We start from the raw sequence: 15,551 nt of genomic DNA, 5'->3' as shown, positions 1-15,551 counted from the left end.
TAATTGTTAATATGTGAATGTCAATTATATATTGTGATTTTTTACTGCTATTTTTATGTCATATAAATGAACTCTTTTAATTTGTGTCAATTGATTAATAAATACTTGTGTTTTAGCCAGCTGTAGTCTACTGCTATATATTCTTGATCTATGTGTGACTCAAAGTGTATAATTGCCTAGGTTGTTACTTCTCAATTGTGCTCATACAGATACTACATACTGCCTCAACCCCACACAGACACATACTCCATGTCTCTACACTGTACTTGCCACAAAGACAAAATGCTTGTCACACTAGCATCCAATTTTAACGGCAAACATTCTCTATATACACAGACTACGCCCTCCCAGCCACAAACAAAACCAGCATGAGGCTAAGAAGAAAGAAGAAAATAGGAGGGGATTTCAATGTCCGTTATTGCATTTTTATAAATGAAGTATCCAACGCTTGTTTTTCCTATTTGAGGCTTGTCATGGTATGTCATGTCATTGATATGCAGTGCATGAAAATAAATGATTAAAACAAGTGCTTTATAATATTAGTCATTTAAAACATGACCATAATATAGCATAACAGAAAATAATATTTTTATAAGGGCACCAAGTTGCTTAATCCAATTGATTGAAAGGTGAATTTAGTTGTCACAATAATAACATAATGCATAATTGAATTGTTGAAGATCCGAAAATTAATCGCCCAACACATTCGGAATTACAAACACAATAATATGTACAAAGTGGTGATAGCCTGAATCTGTTTACTATAGAGTCTCTTTTAAGAATTTTCTCTGTATACCTATTTTTAGCAATGTTAATCGAAGTTTATGGAGATTTGGCTGCCTTCTATTCTGTCCAATAAATCGGACTACTTCTAGCCCCCTTTTCCATGTCACCATATGTTTGACTATAGGATGTTGCACATAAGCTGAAAGACATTCTTCATAATGATTAAAACATGTTCATGAAATATGATCTAAATACTTTGGACTGCACCATGATATTTTTCAGACCTAACAAGTACTATATTTACCTGCTTAGCAAGGTCATACTTCAAAAAAGTAATTTTTTTATAGGCTTAAGTGGGGTTTGGTGGGCAAGACACTTTTTCAAGATGGCCTCCTGCTTCACTCTTGATGCTAGCTCACAACTTGTAGCAGGTACTTCCATAATATTTCCCATCTGCACTGGAAATGTCCACCGTTCATCCATTTGAGTGCCTGTAAAGCCAGAGATACCCACTGCTGCTTTATACAGATGATGACCGAATCAGCATCTGGTGCCTAGGGATACCTGGGCTATACTTTCATCATTTATAAAGACCCACAACATCGGACAGACTGGAGTTCAGGTGGAGCCATCACAAGCCCGGTATTCTGGCCAGCATCAGAGGCGGCATGGCTAACATGAGAAGCTCAAGCAGCAGAAGTCAAGGGATGCCAAACTCCAAGGAGACCAGGATATGCTTCTCCCTGCTATGTGTAATCAATGAAGGAAAGGCCTGATGGGCAATCGTTTCCAAATCTGCATTACCATCGTTTTTGGTAAGAGACGACTGAGGGAAATCAGGGAAACTCGTAGGAGTCCTTCCAGGGCAGAGAGCAGCTATGCTTGAGTGCACCTTCATCTCTCTTTGGCAGCCGTACATCTTGAGGGACAAACCATTTCAGCTTTGCAACAGTCGCTCTCTCAGAGCAACTTTGTTTTCTCAAGCCAGTGTGATACCTTTCATCGCTGAGCCACAGATGGCATTTTCACACGATCCGTTCAGCAAACTGGTATAGTCGTAAATTTAGACACCACAAGAAAGCTTATTGACCATCAGATCTCCTGTCCCGCATAATATTTTCAACTTCCCAAGCCAGTGGGAAATGACAACTCCCAGACTCTTTCATACAATCCATCCATGCTTAACCCTGTCACCAACTGGCCTTGTGGGTATGAACCACCCTCTTTCCCCGCCATGCTAGACCTTTTCCCAGACACCCCATTCTTCAAGCAGATGTGACATTTTTACATGTGTATCATATCCACATGCCTCTCTTCCAGCCGTGCGGTATAGTCCCATCTGCCCTCCTCGAGCCACACACCACAAGGGGCATCCTTATGCCAGCACGGGCACTGCACCATGCAGGAAATTCGCTCATGAGACATATTGTTGGTCTTGTCTCAGCTCCAGAAATGCAGAACCGTTCCTCCTCTTCAACCATGTTTGACCGTGCCACCGTTAGCACCATGTCCTTCTTACTCATGACATTCCAAACAATATGAGGATGTACTGTCCATGGACACAGCCATTTAATCAAGCCCTCTACATTTTACCAATAAACAAAGCCTCTTCTCTTGCAGTGAGGGCATAAACACCTGACCTCTCACCAGAAAGTTCATTGGTGAGTAAACCATGCACTCTTGACTGCGAGTTCCAGACATGCAGGATGTTCTTATGTGTCTCATGCAGCAGAATGTTCTCGACTGCTCCCTGTAGCAATGAAGTATGTTCTAATATTCCTTCAAACATGAAGGACTCAAGCACATTGTTCATCCAGGCATGACCATCTCCTACTTTCCCGCTGCCTCATCTCTGCAGGATGTTCTCACCCCTTTAGCCCTACTGGGCACTATAGAAGTTTGCAGGCATGTGGAATATTGGCAGTCTCTCGATCCATATGTGACATACACTCTCACCACTTGAACTCATCACATGAAACACCATGTTTCCTACTGTGATAATGGATGCATATTAATTTGGAGGCAAATGGAAAGAGCTAAAAGAGCTATTTCTGATGCATGTATTTATTTAGTTATTGTTTTGTAGTATGCTGAAGTGATGACTACAAGCTATGAGTCTGTCTCAGACTTTAGAATCATCAAAAAATTGTACAAATTCACATTTTTATTTCTAGATGGACTGGAATATTACATTCATGGTTCTAGCATCTCTGGACACCAGCTTGGTGGCCTGACGTTCTTGTCCTTTTTCTTGTACCTCAATCTAAAGTAAATCATTTGGGTTTTTGCCTCAATTACAAATTAACTGTATAATGTCAAATAAAGAATCTGTCAGTCTACTGTTTTGGCCTTCTTAGGAGCCACAAGAATATACTATAGGCCCTTTTGCTCTACACTAAAAAAATGTAGTCCACACTAATATTACATCTCGCCTGGACTACGGAAATGTACTTTACCTAGGTATCCTTCATACATCAATAAAAACAACTTCAAATGATATAAAACAAGGCAGCCTGCCTGTATATCCTCAAACAACAATTGATCTCTTCTCACTTTTCTGATCTTCATTGGCTGCCATTCGAAAAGCTTATTAAATGTAATGCCTTTTGTTTTAATTTCCACATCTTTGCCAGTACCTGCCTCATCTTTCTTTGAAACTTGGGGGCATGTATACCATACTTTCATGCAGCGCAATGCAGCAAGCCATCTTGCTTCACAGTGCTGCGTGAAAGGACAGGATTGCACCGTATTTACTTCATACGGCGCATCCCAGGCGCATTCCTACCCTTTCTTTGTGCTGGTGCACTTTTGCCTGCCTGCCTCCAACACTGGCACCTTTACCCCATGGTGCATTGTAAGCAGGATTGTTTTTGTGCAGAAAGGGCAGACAGAGTTCACCCAGAGGTTACGCTGTGTCCTGGTCCTACTCCTGTTCACCAGACTTGACAAACCACAAGTTACTAAGGAGGACCGGACCACACTCCTCTGGCATAATCATAGGATGAATCTTAGTTCCTCCTCCAGGTCTCTAGAGCTGCCAAGATCTTATTGGTGCTGGATTCATCGCAGGCCATATCTGACTGGCTAATCATAATAATGTTTTTAAGACAATCTGCGAATGAGGGTGGAGCCTCCGATTTCCATACTCTACAAATTTCCCTTCTGACAATAACAATTACGTAGAATACAAATTTTGAAGCAGGGGTACTCATGCAGAAATGGGCTTACTTCAATCCACCTTAATAAAACCTTCTCTAAAAAGCCATATACCTCAGCCCAATATGAAGCAATCTTTGGGCATCCCGCAAACATATGTTGGTCATCTGCAGCTGGGTACTTACATCTAGGGCAACGGTATGTCCTTGAGGTCACCTTAGATAGTTTAACCGGAGTCCAGTACACTCTATAGGCGGTGTAAAGATGGTTCCTCCTCAGAGTCGCTGGTTTGATCACTGTCTGGGACATAATAAAGGAGTCACACCAGATTTTCCGTACCCCTCTCTATTATCTGTAAAAACATTGCCCCAAAGGTTCTCCAACTCAGAGTCCAAACTATCTCCTGCTCCGATGAGGGCCCTGTTACAGAAAGAGACCTCACGTTTCCATGGACCCGCTCTGGAGACAGAATTGATGATCATACTGGCATCCTCGTTGCCCCAAGATTGTGTTCCCCACCAAGCAGAGAGCTGGTAAAACTTAAATCTTGTTAAAGTCACAATTGTCAGGTTGAAAAAAGACTCCCAGCTCATAAGCTGTGAGTCTTTACAGAGATCACCCCAGATAGTAATACCAGCTAGTTTAAGCGGCTGGCACAATTGGTCTCGGAGACAGTCAGGAGTGCCAGGGGAGTCCCAAATCGGAGCCTATGAAGTATAATACGATATTCCAAAAATCTCCTGATATATCCCCAGTTCTTAAGAGCAGCTAACAGGGTCTTAAGCCGGACTTTTTTTATAGAATTTGGGATCACCAAATTTAAAAAAAATAAATTCCTGTCCCTACGGCACACCGTATAGCATTGCCCGAAATAAAAGGCCCTGCGAAGAAGAATCTAATTTATTGTCTAAAATTCTAAAATTCTTAAAATGGAAGGCATGACAGTAGGAAAATAAGTCGGGTAGGGCCAAAACCCCTAGCTTCAACCCTCTCCTTAATTTTTTCCAAGCTACTCTAGGAGTTTTTGTAGCCCATATGAAGGAACCGATTTTCCCTTGGAGAGCAGCAAGATCCTTAGAGTTAAAAGGTAGTGGAATTGTATTGAACATAAAGGTTATTTTGGGCAAGATCGTCATTTTAACGAGATTGACTCCCCCATATATATTCAGTGGCAGATTCCCCCATCTTAGTAATAACTTGCAGACCTCCTTGGATACCTTCTCCCAGCTGATCTTGGGCATGTCCATCAGTTTCTGAGCTAGGTGAATCCCCAAATATCTCATCTGCTCCCTTGCCCCCTGTATAGTGCCCGAGCTGTTCCACCACATTATTTTCTCTGTTGATCTTATATCCAGAGATTTTGCCGAATTCTTCAGCCAGTTCGAACAGCCGAGGAATCGCATCAATATGATTGGAGGTGTACAAGAGAAGATCATCTGCATATAGGGCGGTTTTAAGTTTTAAGTCTGCAATTCTGAAAGGTCTAATGATATGATCTGCTCTGAGTGCACATACAAAGGGTTCAATGTATACATTAAACAACAGGGGCGACAGGGGCAACCCTGCCTTGTGCCTCTAAGAATGCTAAACAATCCATTAGGGCACCGTTTGCTAAAACTTTTGCCCTAGGATTCAAATAAAGAGATTTAACAGCTTTAATAAAATTAGATGGGAAGCAAAACTTATTCATGGTCTCCCAAAGATACTCCCAGTTCAGTTGATCGAACACCTTATCAGCATCAATTGCGACGATAGCTAGTGGCAACCTTTTTTCCTCTGCAAAGTCTATTGTTCCAATAACTTGAAAAGTAAGCTCATTGAGCTGCCTCCTGGGTATAAACCCCCTCTGATCGGGATGTATGATGGTTTTAATCATTTTAGCCATTCTGTTAGCCAATATCCCCCCAAAAAATTTAAGGTCAGAGTTTAGTAACGAGATCTGTCTATATGATTCAATTTTTTGAGGATCTTTATTCTGTTTAGGAATCAATTATACTGTTGCTTCCGAATAAGATGGGGGAATACATTCACCTTGTAGGAATATTTTATTGAAAAGTGCTTTTAATACCGGCACTACCCTCTCTAAAAGACCAAGGTAAACTTCAGTTGGTAAACAGTCGGTGCCCCGACTCCTTTTCCGGATTTGTTCTCTAATTTCCCCCTCCGAGATACCGGTAGCCAGATATTCCCTATCAGACTCTGACAATTGAGGGAGATACTTTAGGTCTAACCACGCCCTAACTTCATCTGGTCTGTAAATGATGTCCTCTTGATATAGACCCTGCATAAATGACCTGGTCTCCTCTCTGATTTTATCATCCTCTTGTAACAGGACACCTGACCCCCTTTGTAGCAAACTCTTAATGTTGTTTCTTACCCTTTCTGTTCTTGATTTCAATGGCAGGAGGGAGCCGCATTTTTCACCATAAGGGAATATCTGTAATTTGCTGGCATCCCACCTATCCTTCACAATCTTATCAATTCTGGCATGAAAATCCGCTTGTAAACTCACCAGTTCCCTTTTCAACTGGGGGATAAGTTCCCGAGAAGTCAGGGCTGCTTGTTGCAACTCCGACTCTTTTTCCTTAATATTCCGACGACCGTCTATTTCTGTTTTTTTACTAGATTTTCTCTTGTGGGTCATAAGAGAACTCGGAAGTCCCCTCAAATATGCATTAAGGGTCTCCCAGACTGTCTGTTCAGTGGAGGAGCCTATGTTGAAACTAAAAAAATCACCTATTCTGTCATTTAATTCCACCTTCACACTCTCATCCAATAACAAAGGGCCATATGCATGAACACATGATACATCTGGCCCAAAGTCCCATCTAAAGTCCACCTTTTCTCAGTCATCCTAAGCCTAAGATTGAGAACTAGCTCAACAGCAGAGTGATCGGATACAATCGCTGGGATATAACTAATGAATCTAACGTCTGAAAGCAAACACTGATCTACTAAAAAATAATCTATCCTCGAGTATTGTTTATATTTTTTACTGTGAAAAGAAAATTCTCTAACAGTATCATATTTTACTCTCCAGATATCAAGCAAATTGAACTCCTTCATTACGTTCTTAAGTGTAGACATTTTTCCATCTGGAACACAATATTTTACTTTAGAGGTCCGGTCAAGTTGCTTATCGAACACTAGATTAAAATCCCTGTCAAGTATGACTGGAGCAGACGTGTGTCATAAACTAGTCTCAAGGTTCAAAAGAGGACCAGAATTGTCCCCATTGGGCCCATAATAGACAGCACAAGTAATTGGTGACCCGCATATAGACAAGGTTGCCACCAGCCATCTTCCAGACTGGTCACCACCTTAATCAACATGTTTGCTCTTACCACTATCGCTAGCCCTCTTGTACAACCTCTTTTCTTGGGGCATAACACCTCCTGCACCCAACTTATTTTACTAAAGGCTTGTTTACAGTCCGGGGCTTCCAAATGAGTTTCCTGCAGCAAATAAATGTGGGCCTCACTGTTTTTTAGGAACTCATAAATCCGAAATAGCTTCCTGCTCCCCTCCAGACCATTCACATTCCAGGAGAGGAGTTTTATCTAAGATGACCTACTCATGGCCTACCCGTAAAAGCCACCCATCTAGAGCTAAGTAAACCTTATTTTACTTGTATGAGGACAAATTTTCCATTTTCACCCTCCCCCCCTGCACCCCCACCCGAACCCACCCCCGAGGAACCCATCTTCAAAACTTGACGTTGGAACCACCTTTTGGGAACCCTACCTGGGGCAGCACAACATCTTGTTATAATACAAAAACATTTCTATTTGTGTCAAATATTACCATTGGCCCATTTTTTTCCCTTTTCTTTTTTTCCCTCCTTTTCCTTTCCCTTTTCTTTTCCTTTTTCCTTTCCCTCTTTCCCTCTTTTTCTCCCCCCCTTTTTTTTCCTTCTTTAAAACTTTCCTTCCCGCCCTCTCCCCTTTTTCTCTCTTTTTTTCTTCCACTTTTCTTTCCTTTTTCCCTTTTCCCTTCATTTCCTCTATTTCTCTCCTTTTATCCTATCTAAACACCAACTTTTCACCCCTAAGCCCCTACAAAAAGAAAAAAAAAAGGGGGGGGGATAACCGTCGTACGATCTCAGTGCAGTCTCAATACAATCTCCAGTGCAAAACCCCACACAACCATTAAGCTTCTAACGATCCTATCCTCTCATCTGAGACAAAAGGGTATCTACATCTTCGGGTTGGCTGAAGTTATACATCTTGTTTTTCCACATTATTTTTAACAATGCGGGAAACTTCATTTGAACCTGCGCACCCAGATTTCTTAATTCAGACATTCTGGAGTCTAACTCCCACTGCCTTTGCACTGTTCTCCCCCCTATGTCCGAATGGATTTGGTAGGGCCCGGCCTGATGGTGAAGTACCGACCCTGTTAGAGACCTCCCCAAAATCAGCTTGTTTATACTATAAGTCTGAAAATTAACTGAATTTTCCTGGGGGCTTTCCTATCACGGTGCAACTTAAAAGGGTCCCTATGCACTCTCTGTATCTCAGCTTCTAGGTCGATGTCTTGTCGATCTTTTAGCACCCCCTCCCTCAGAAGCTTACATACAAACCCCCTGATGTCCTCCATCTCAGCACCCTCCGGTATCTTGAGAATCCTAAGGTTATTCCTTCGGGCTTGCATTTCTAACCTCTCCATATCCAGCTGTAAGGATCGGTTCTGGGCTTTTAAGGTATCCATATCTTTGGAGTTGCCTTGGATAGATTCTGATAATGATGAAGCTTTAAGTTCGAGTGATCCAGTACGTGTGCATATATCATCTAGTTTTGATTCAAGGGCATCGCACTTATCATGAATACCCTTCTGATTTGCTTCAGATATCTCGAATTTGGTCAGGAGATCCCCCCTTAATGCCTGAAAGAGAGAACCCAGGCCATCACTATCAATATTTGTGCCGCCTGATGCCTGTACAGCGGTGCCCATATGAGGTTTTTTCCCTTGTACTTTTTCCAATACTGCCGTGCATGGAGGACTGTTTCCAATATTGTCTTCGACAGCTGCTAATTCTTGTAAGGCTTGTGGGGCTGAAATGTCCACAAAAGAAGAAGGGGCAATTGTAGTATCAATACTAGCGATGGCATTGCTAGGGCAAATAAAAGGATCCACATGAGAAGGCATCAGTAAGTTCATGGTGCTGTCCCCATTTGCCACACTTGTACTCTTCTCTAAACCCTCCATTTTTTCCAGAGGTGAAAAACGGTTTTCAAGCGTGATAGAAGGAGCACTACATTGCAAGAGCGAGACTGACTCCGTGGTCTGAACCGACCCCACTGCCTGCTCCATTATTTTAAAGTAGGTCTTAAGGGATGGGGTACTTTTCTGAGAGGGAGGAATCACCTTGGGCCTTTCGATTCTTTGGTATCCCCAATCTTTGCCACTTGCTTTTTGCGTGGAGTTGTTGGGGTCACCCCACCTAGCCCCTCCGTGAGGTCCAGAATGCCCTTGGATTTCATCTCTTGTTGTGACCATAGTTGGTATCTATTCTTGCTATGGGGAGGTGGCCCTCTCTGAGGACCCTGCGTAAGTGGCCCAACTCTACCTTTGCACCGCTCCCTCTGGATCCAGACTGCTGACCGGGAACCCCACTTCTTCTGAGGGGGGTTAAGGGTGCCGCCGAGCTCTTTGCCAGGGCCGGTTTTTGGCCAATTTTGTTACAGGGCCAATTTTGCAGCTATGCTGCAAAAACGGCCCTGTAACTAAAAAAGCCCCGGGGGCCCAAAACCGGCCCCTCACCTATGCGGCGCACCGGGGGATTGCCCTGTGCCCGTTACAGCCAGTCCGGCCCTGCTGGTTGGGGAGGACTGGCTAGCCCAATGTTGTGGGTGCCCAGTCATGCACACTCTCCCATTTTCTCTAAGTAGGCTGCATGCAGCCTGAATGGAGAAAACGGCCTCCCCATAGACGCCTGCGTGTTCGCGTCCCAGCCAATCACAACGCTGCCATTACAGCATTATGATTGGCTATGGGGAGTAGAGGAAGGCTTCCTGCTTCTGCTTCCTGTGAGCATAGAGAGGAGACGTGTCGAGGGACCGTAGGCAAAGGTAAAATTTCATTTTTTTATGAAATTACCCCCAACCACCTCCCCACGCAACACCCCTCCCCACTCGACCCCAGCCCCCCCACCCGCGAGTCATGCCACCCGTGACCGCACTCCCTATAGTGTTTCAGCTAAGATTCTCGCTGTAGTGTAGTTCACAAAGTACTTTCTCTAATCTAATACTGGAAACTACTTCTTTTGCCTTTCAAAAATGTAGTCCGCATGGTTGCTCAGTAAGGTAAATGCAAATTGGGAGTTTTGTGGTGAACTGCATGGCTTGAGTTTGAATTTTAGTCCGCCTAATACAATGACTATCACTTAATTGGGTTAAAACTGTGACCTCCTCGCTGGCCTGTGTTTAACCTCATAGTCAGATGTTCAAATCATGGTGTATCCACTCAGGCTTTCATCCTTCTGAGATCGATCTATAAGGTTTGATAACAATGAATATCTGTTATTCAGTCCGAAGCTTTGAGTGTGTGCTTTGCAAATACATGCATACACCTGTTTGGTAATTGCTGTTAGAAATTGCAGAAATGTTGTATGAACAAGCATTAGCAAAGCGAGTAGGACTGGCTTTTTGTTGAGGAGTCTTTGGTAATAGCTGGAAGACATTTGTGTGTGTTGCTCCCTGTTGCCCTGAAAGAAAATCCCATACTGAAGCAACATTTGGGCCACAATTATGTGGACCTGGCTTCCCCAATGAGTAGCTCGTGAGCTTTAGGTAGCTCTCCAGCTACCTGTAAGTAGTTCTCTCTGTGCATCCCAGCCTACTAAATTGGAACCTTCTGCTTAGTTGAATTAGATAGATAGATAGATAGATAGATAGATAGATAGATAGATAGATAGATAGATAGATAGATAGATAGATAGATAGATAGATAGATAGATAGATAGATAGATAGATAGATAGATAGATAGATGCCAAAATTGTGTATTCAAGACACAAATATGTGTATTTTCAGAACTCATAAGTTGATGTTTAGGGAACAAATGGCTGAATTTCCAAAATACATTTAAAGCTGACATTTGAGTGATAAATCATGGGGGGGAATTATTAGTAATATTTTTACTTTCATGCCAGGGGAACTTCAGTTGTGATTGACAAATATTACTTGCATATAGGCATTCCAAATTGACAAAGCCTTTTTTACATTACTGCTGGCAATGCTGGCTGTTGCACTGAGGTGTTTGCTGCTGGTAATCTTCCATATGGTGGCCAGTAATGTAATCTTGTCTGATGTGGTGACTATTGCACACTAATAATATTAGTTGCTCGTGATGTTTTTAATTCAAAGTATGGGGTGTCAAAAAACGGATGCGATATTGTGCAAATTATATATAATGTGTGATTTAACTCAACACAGGCAAGTATTGCAAAGAAAAAAGAATCAACATCAATGCAGGGAAACATGATGCAATCTTTGCATAGCCACTCAAACTGTTTGTGCACACATTTAAGGATGCGCAGACATGTTAAAAATGGTTGACAAGATACAGGACTTTAACAAATAGTTAATTAGGATGGGGGCCATCTTGGGGAAAACATACAAGCCTGGGCTGCTCTGTCAGTCTCAAAAACTGAAAGAAAGAGAAAAAAGAGGAACAAAAAGAAATCTTAATTATGTGAAATCGCTAAAAACAAATGGAGGGCAATTACTTGACTGAAATATACTCAGCAAAATACAAATATTAGTAAAATAGGAACAATCAGTTAGGATGGAATTACTATTCACAGTATAAGCATACATTTAGAATTCCTTTACAGAGAACAGTATTTCTTGAGGCACAGACGACGTATAATGTCAGCACAGAAATCAAGAGTAATTACTTGAAATGTTGTAGGGCCATATATATATATATATATATGAAAAATGGTTCACGTGTGAATGGCCATACTTCTGAGTTCACGAATAACATTAAATCCATCCTTTTTTGTGTGCAATAAGTTCATCCAGTGACATTATTCGGTAAATTCTTTAAATTGCTACCTCTGAGATCTATTTTTACAGTCACCTGCCATTCCAGATCACCTTCTGTGTGTTTCTTATTCTTAAAGTTTTCAACCAAAGGATCAGGAGAGATTCCCAACATCTAATCCTGCTCTTGTGCGGAGTTGCACTACACGGAACTCCGCGAAGTGCAAAAAAAACTCCACCGCACTATGCGGAGCTCCGCAAGACGCATGGCGGAGAATGATAGAAATGCCTTTTGCAGTGATTGCACAGTGCCGGATGCTTGTCCGCACTGTGCAATCATTGCGAACGGCACCTTGCACAGCACAAACGGTCTCTGCTTTCCTTTTCTGCCACTCAAGTAGATTTTTACTCGAGCGCCAGCTTGCTCAACCCAAGCAGTCGCGAGCAATCGAGACTACTCGCAATGAGAAACCTGACCCCCCGCATTGAGAAATCTCGCCGGAAGGTTGATTTTCCATGCTTGCATTAGTCAGCTTGATGTTGACGATCACAAACGAGGAAAAATCTGCAGGGATGTTGATTTTCCTCGCTCGCGCTCCCCAATTTGACGTTGATGAACGCGAGCGAGGAACAAACCTCAGCTCCGCGGACTAGAGTTTTCGGAAATCTGCGATGTCCGCAGAGCGCGTACAACTCTGCGAGCGACTGCCCAGGGTTAGTTAACAGATCCTCTGCGTAACCACCAGTGTGGTCTCTTCTGTGTGCAATTTGGGGTAAGGGCAACTAATGTCACCAATCACAATAGAGATATTGCAATTAGAGAAGAAGGTTAAAATATGTTGGTTTCACACATGGTAAAACCAATTGTGTTTCGCACACTTTTTCCATATGCTGATAGCAGGAAGACAACGTGTGCTGAATCGCTAACCACATTCTTTATCTTACCTATTAATTCTGGGTCCAGCAAGTTATTTGCCGTTCCAGGCCTAACAGCGCTCTCTGTATTGGTGTTAGAGGCATGGGGATACAAACCAGAAGCTCTAGGCTTGATAGATCCTTTTTTAGTTTTCCAAATACTGGCCATCTCGAATCTGCCCTTTTGTAGGCTTGTTTTATATGAGGAGAAGAAACATTAAACGGCTGCTTTTTTATTTGAAGTTATTTCAAATATTTAAACGATAGCCATTTTCAGTATTTTTAACCGAAAAAGAATGGGTAAAAACAGCTTATCATTAGTTAAGATTTCTTTAAGTTACAATGATGGCAAACGTTATGAAATGTAATTCTGAACCTAAGTTTCGAAAATAGTATTAACGTCTTACAATGAAGGTTAAATTGTAATTCACAATTGTGTAATCACAATGTTATCAGCTATCTCAACGGGATTTAAATTATTTATATTTTTTGCTTCAGGCCCAAGGGCTCGAAAGAATGTTGGGAAAAGGCGCAGAATCTGCAGAAAGAAAATCATACAACAAGGTACAGATCAGCTAATTTTACATTTTACCGAAACTTTTGAACACGTGTTTTCTGCAAACATCTAAGACCCCAACGAAATCACCCAGCAGAGCTCTCAAATTAACAAAATGATGATTTTTTAATCTATCATTATTTTTCAGTAGCGAACATTAAAACAAGGAACTGAATTTGAATTTGGAGCTTGGCAATCCCTTACTACCGAGGTTTCAACATCCACCAATAATAGAGATGGGCAGTCCAACCCCTAGGCACTTCCGTAACCTCTGTGTCTCAAACAAGACAACAAGATTACACTTTATAATGGCTCCTGATAGCCTGCCAAACACCACCTTACCAGCTTTGTAACATTGTGGGAATACCATGCATGACGTGGGTCTGCTTGGGCAGGGCTGGACGGGCCATAGTGGGCACCGCGTGTTTCTCTGGTAGGCCGCTAGGGTATGGACCGGTTTTGGGCCCCTGGGGGCTGCTTTTTGTTACCAGAGGTTGGCAATATCAGCCCCCTGTAACAAAATCGTCCGAAACCAGCCCTCGCAATCTGCTCGGCTGAACACCCCCTCACCCCAGGGGGGATGGGAGCTGAGAAGTTTGCCAGGGCCGGTTTCTGTTCCCTGTGCTTTGGCGGGGCTAAATTCCAAGGGCCACTTTAAAAGAGCTGGTCAGTGACGACACTTGTTGATGCTCACGGGTTGACTGCTAGTGCTATTACTGCCAGCTGTGTCCCCATCCTAACAGTCACCTGTGATGACCAGCAGTCAAAATATGGTGGTTTTCCTGCTCATGGGATACATCACTTCTTCAGTGGCAGCTGCCAATTGCTGAAAGTTGTGGGGCGGGAAAATGGTTGGGTGCATGCTTGCAATTAACATTAACTAAATTGTTGACATGCATTAAATTATCGTTCTAAAGTTCTCATGTTTACCTTTAAAACGTTAATGTAAAGCATGGCTGCGTTCAGTGCACATTAAATAAACTAAAAGTAAAATTAAGCTCACTTACCTTGCTGCACGTCCTTGTTCCGGTCATGGTGTTGTTCTCTCGTCCAGGTGGGCCCCAGCCAACTGCTCTAACCAGTCCAGACGCTTCTCCAAATGCTGTTAATCAGCATGAGAGAAGTACCAGGATTGGATGGAGCGGGCTCTCTCTGTACTCACAAAGGCACTGGAGGCCTGTGCTTGCTCTCCACCCAGCTCTCTAAGACAGCTGGGTTGGAGAGCTTTAAAGTGTTCATGTCTGGCTAGCAGTCACAAGACAGCTGTCCAAAGTGACATGCACACTTTAAACCTAAGTGCCCAGCCCACAACTCCTTCCTGCTGCTGCAATTCAGCAGCAATAGCCACACTCCGCCCTGACACTCAGCTCAGGATGGAGTAGTGAACAATAAAATGGTAATAAATTAACTTTATTACCAATATATTTTTCATATCTGTGGCATTTTTGTTTAGTGAGGTTATGCTCCTCTGCCCTAATGGAGGAGTCACTCCTGCACTTCTGGCTTGTTTTTACCTTTCTAACCATGAATGGCTAGTTTGCTTTTCAGTGTGGAAGGGGGAAAAGTGTTATAGCCCAAAGATCCACGTTTGCCAACCCACCCTTGAGGGCTGTGGTGCAAAGGTGAGCAAACCTCACTGCTTAAAGACCCTAATAGCATTTTCAACTAATGTTACCATACAATTAGCATTATGAAATAGGAGTCCCAATAAAAAGGAACAAATATGCAATTGCTGTAAATTACATTGGATTGTTCTTTTGTAAAGCATAGGTATTCATCTGTAGGGTTTCTGTGTGGTGAATAGTTGTGTAAAGGGCTTATTACAAATGACTTGGATAGGGGTGGGGGTGTTAATATTTATCATACCTGGTAAAATCTGATACCCCAAAGCCAGAATTTACCACATGAGTGGAAATATAACCTCTTATGGGTTGCCCTCCCTCCACCTGCAGGATGGGACATTAAGCAAGGACTATGGTTACCTGGGGAAACTGAAGAGGTGTGATTTTTAATGCACCTGGTTAATTCCCCATGCAGTAAAGAATGCATGATTTGGAATTCAGATATGTGCAGTAACTGGTTACTCACATCAGAAGTATACAAGGCACTTTTTATCAGCCTCTCATAATGAAAGAAGATGTCAAAAGGAACATGTTCAGCTGTTCTAGTATTACAGAGACAGAGGAAGAGTGTTCTTCACAGCAACGACAAT

At 42.5% G+C, this 15,551-nt stretch overlaps 1 protein-coding gene across 3 annotated transcripts in view; it reads left to right on the top strand.

The window, feature by feature from the left end:
• CIITA (class II major histocompatibility complex transactivator) overlaps positions 1–15,551 on the top strand; it is a 451,080-nt gene that overhangs the window by 194,277 nt on the left and 241,252 nt on the right. For 2 of the 3 annotated variants that reach the window (XM_086941420.1, XM_086941419.1), the window contains exon 7: positions 13,282–13,347. The exons of the other annotated variant lie outside the window; for it this stretch is intronic. In XM_086941420.1, the coding sequence (XP_086797546.1) occupies positions 13,282–13,347 (66 nt within the window). The remainder of the gene's footprint in view (positions 1–13,281; positions 13,348–15,551) is intronic. 3 annotated transcript variants of the gene reach the window in all.

The sequence above is a fragment of the Lissotriton vulgaris genome, chromosome 10 (genome assembly GCF_964263255.1).
Source record: "Lissotriton vulgaris chromosome 10, aLisVul1.2, whole genome shotgun sequence".
NCBI lineage: Eukaryota > Metazoa > Chordata > Amphibia > Caudata > Salamandridae > Lissotriton > Lissotriton vulgaris.
The sequence above is the reverse complement of the archived record's forward strand: the minus strand, read 5'-3'. Positions and strand labels throughout refer to the sequence as shown.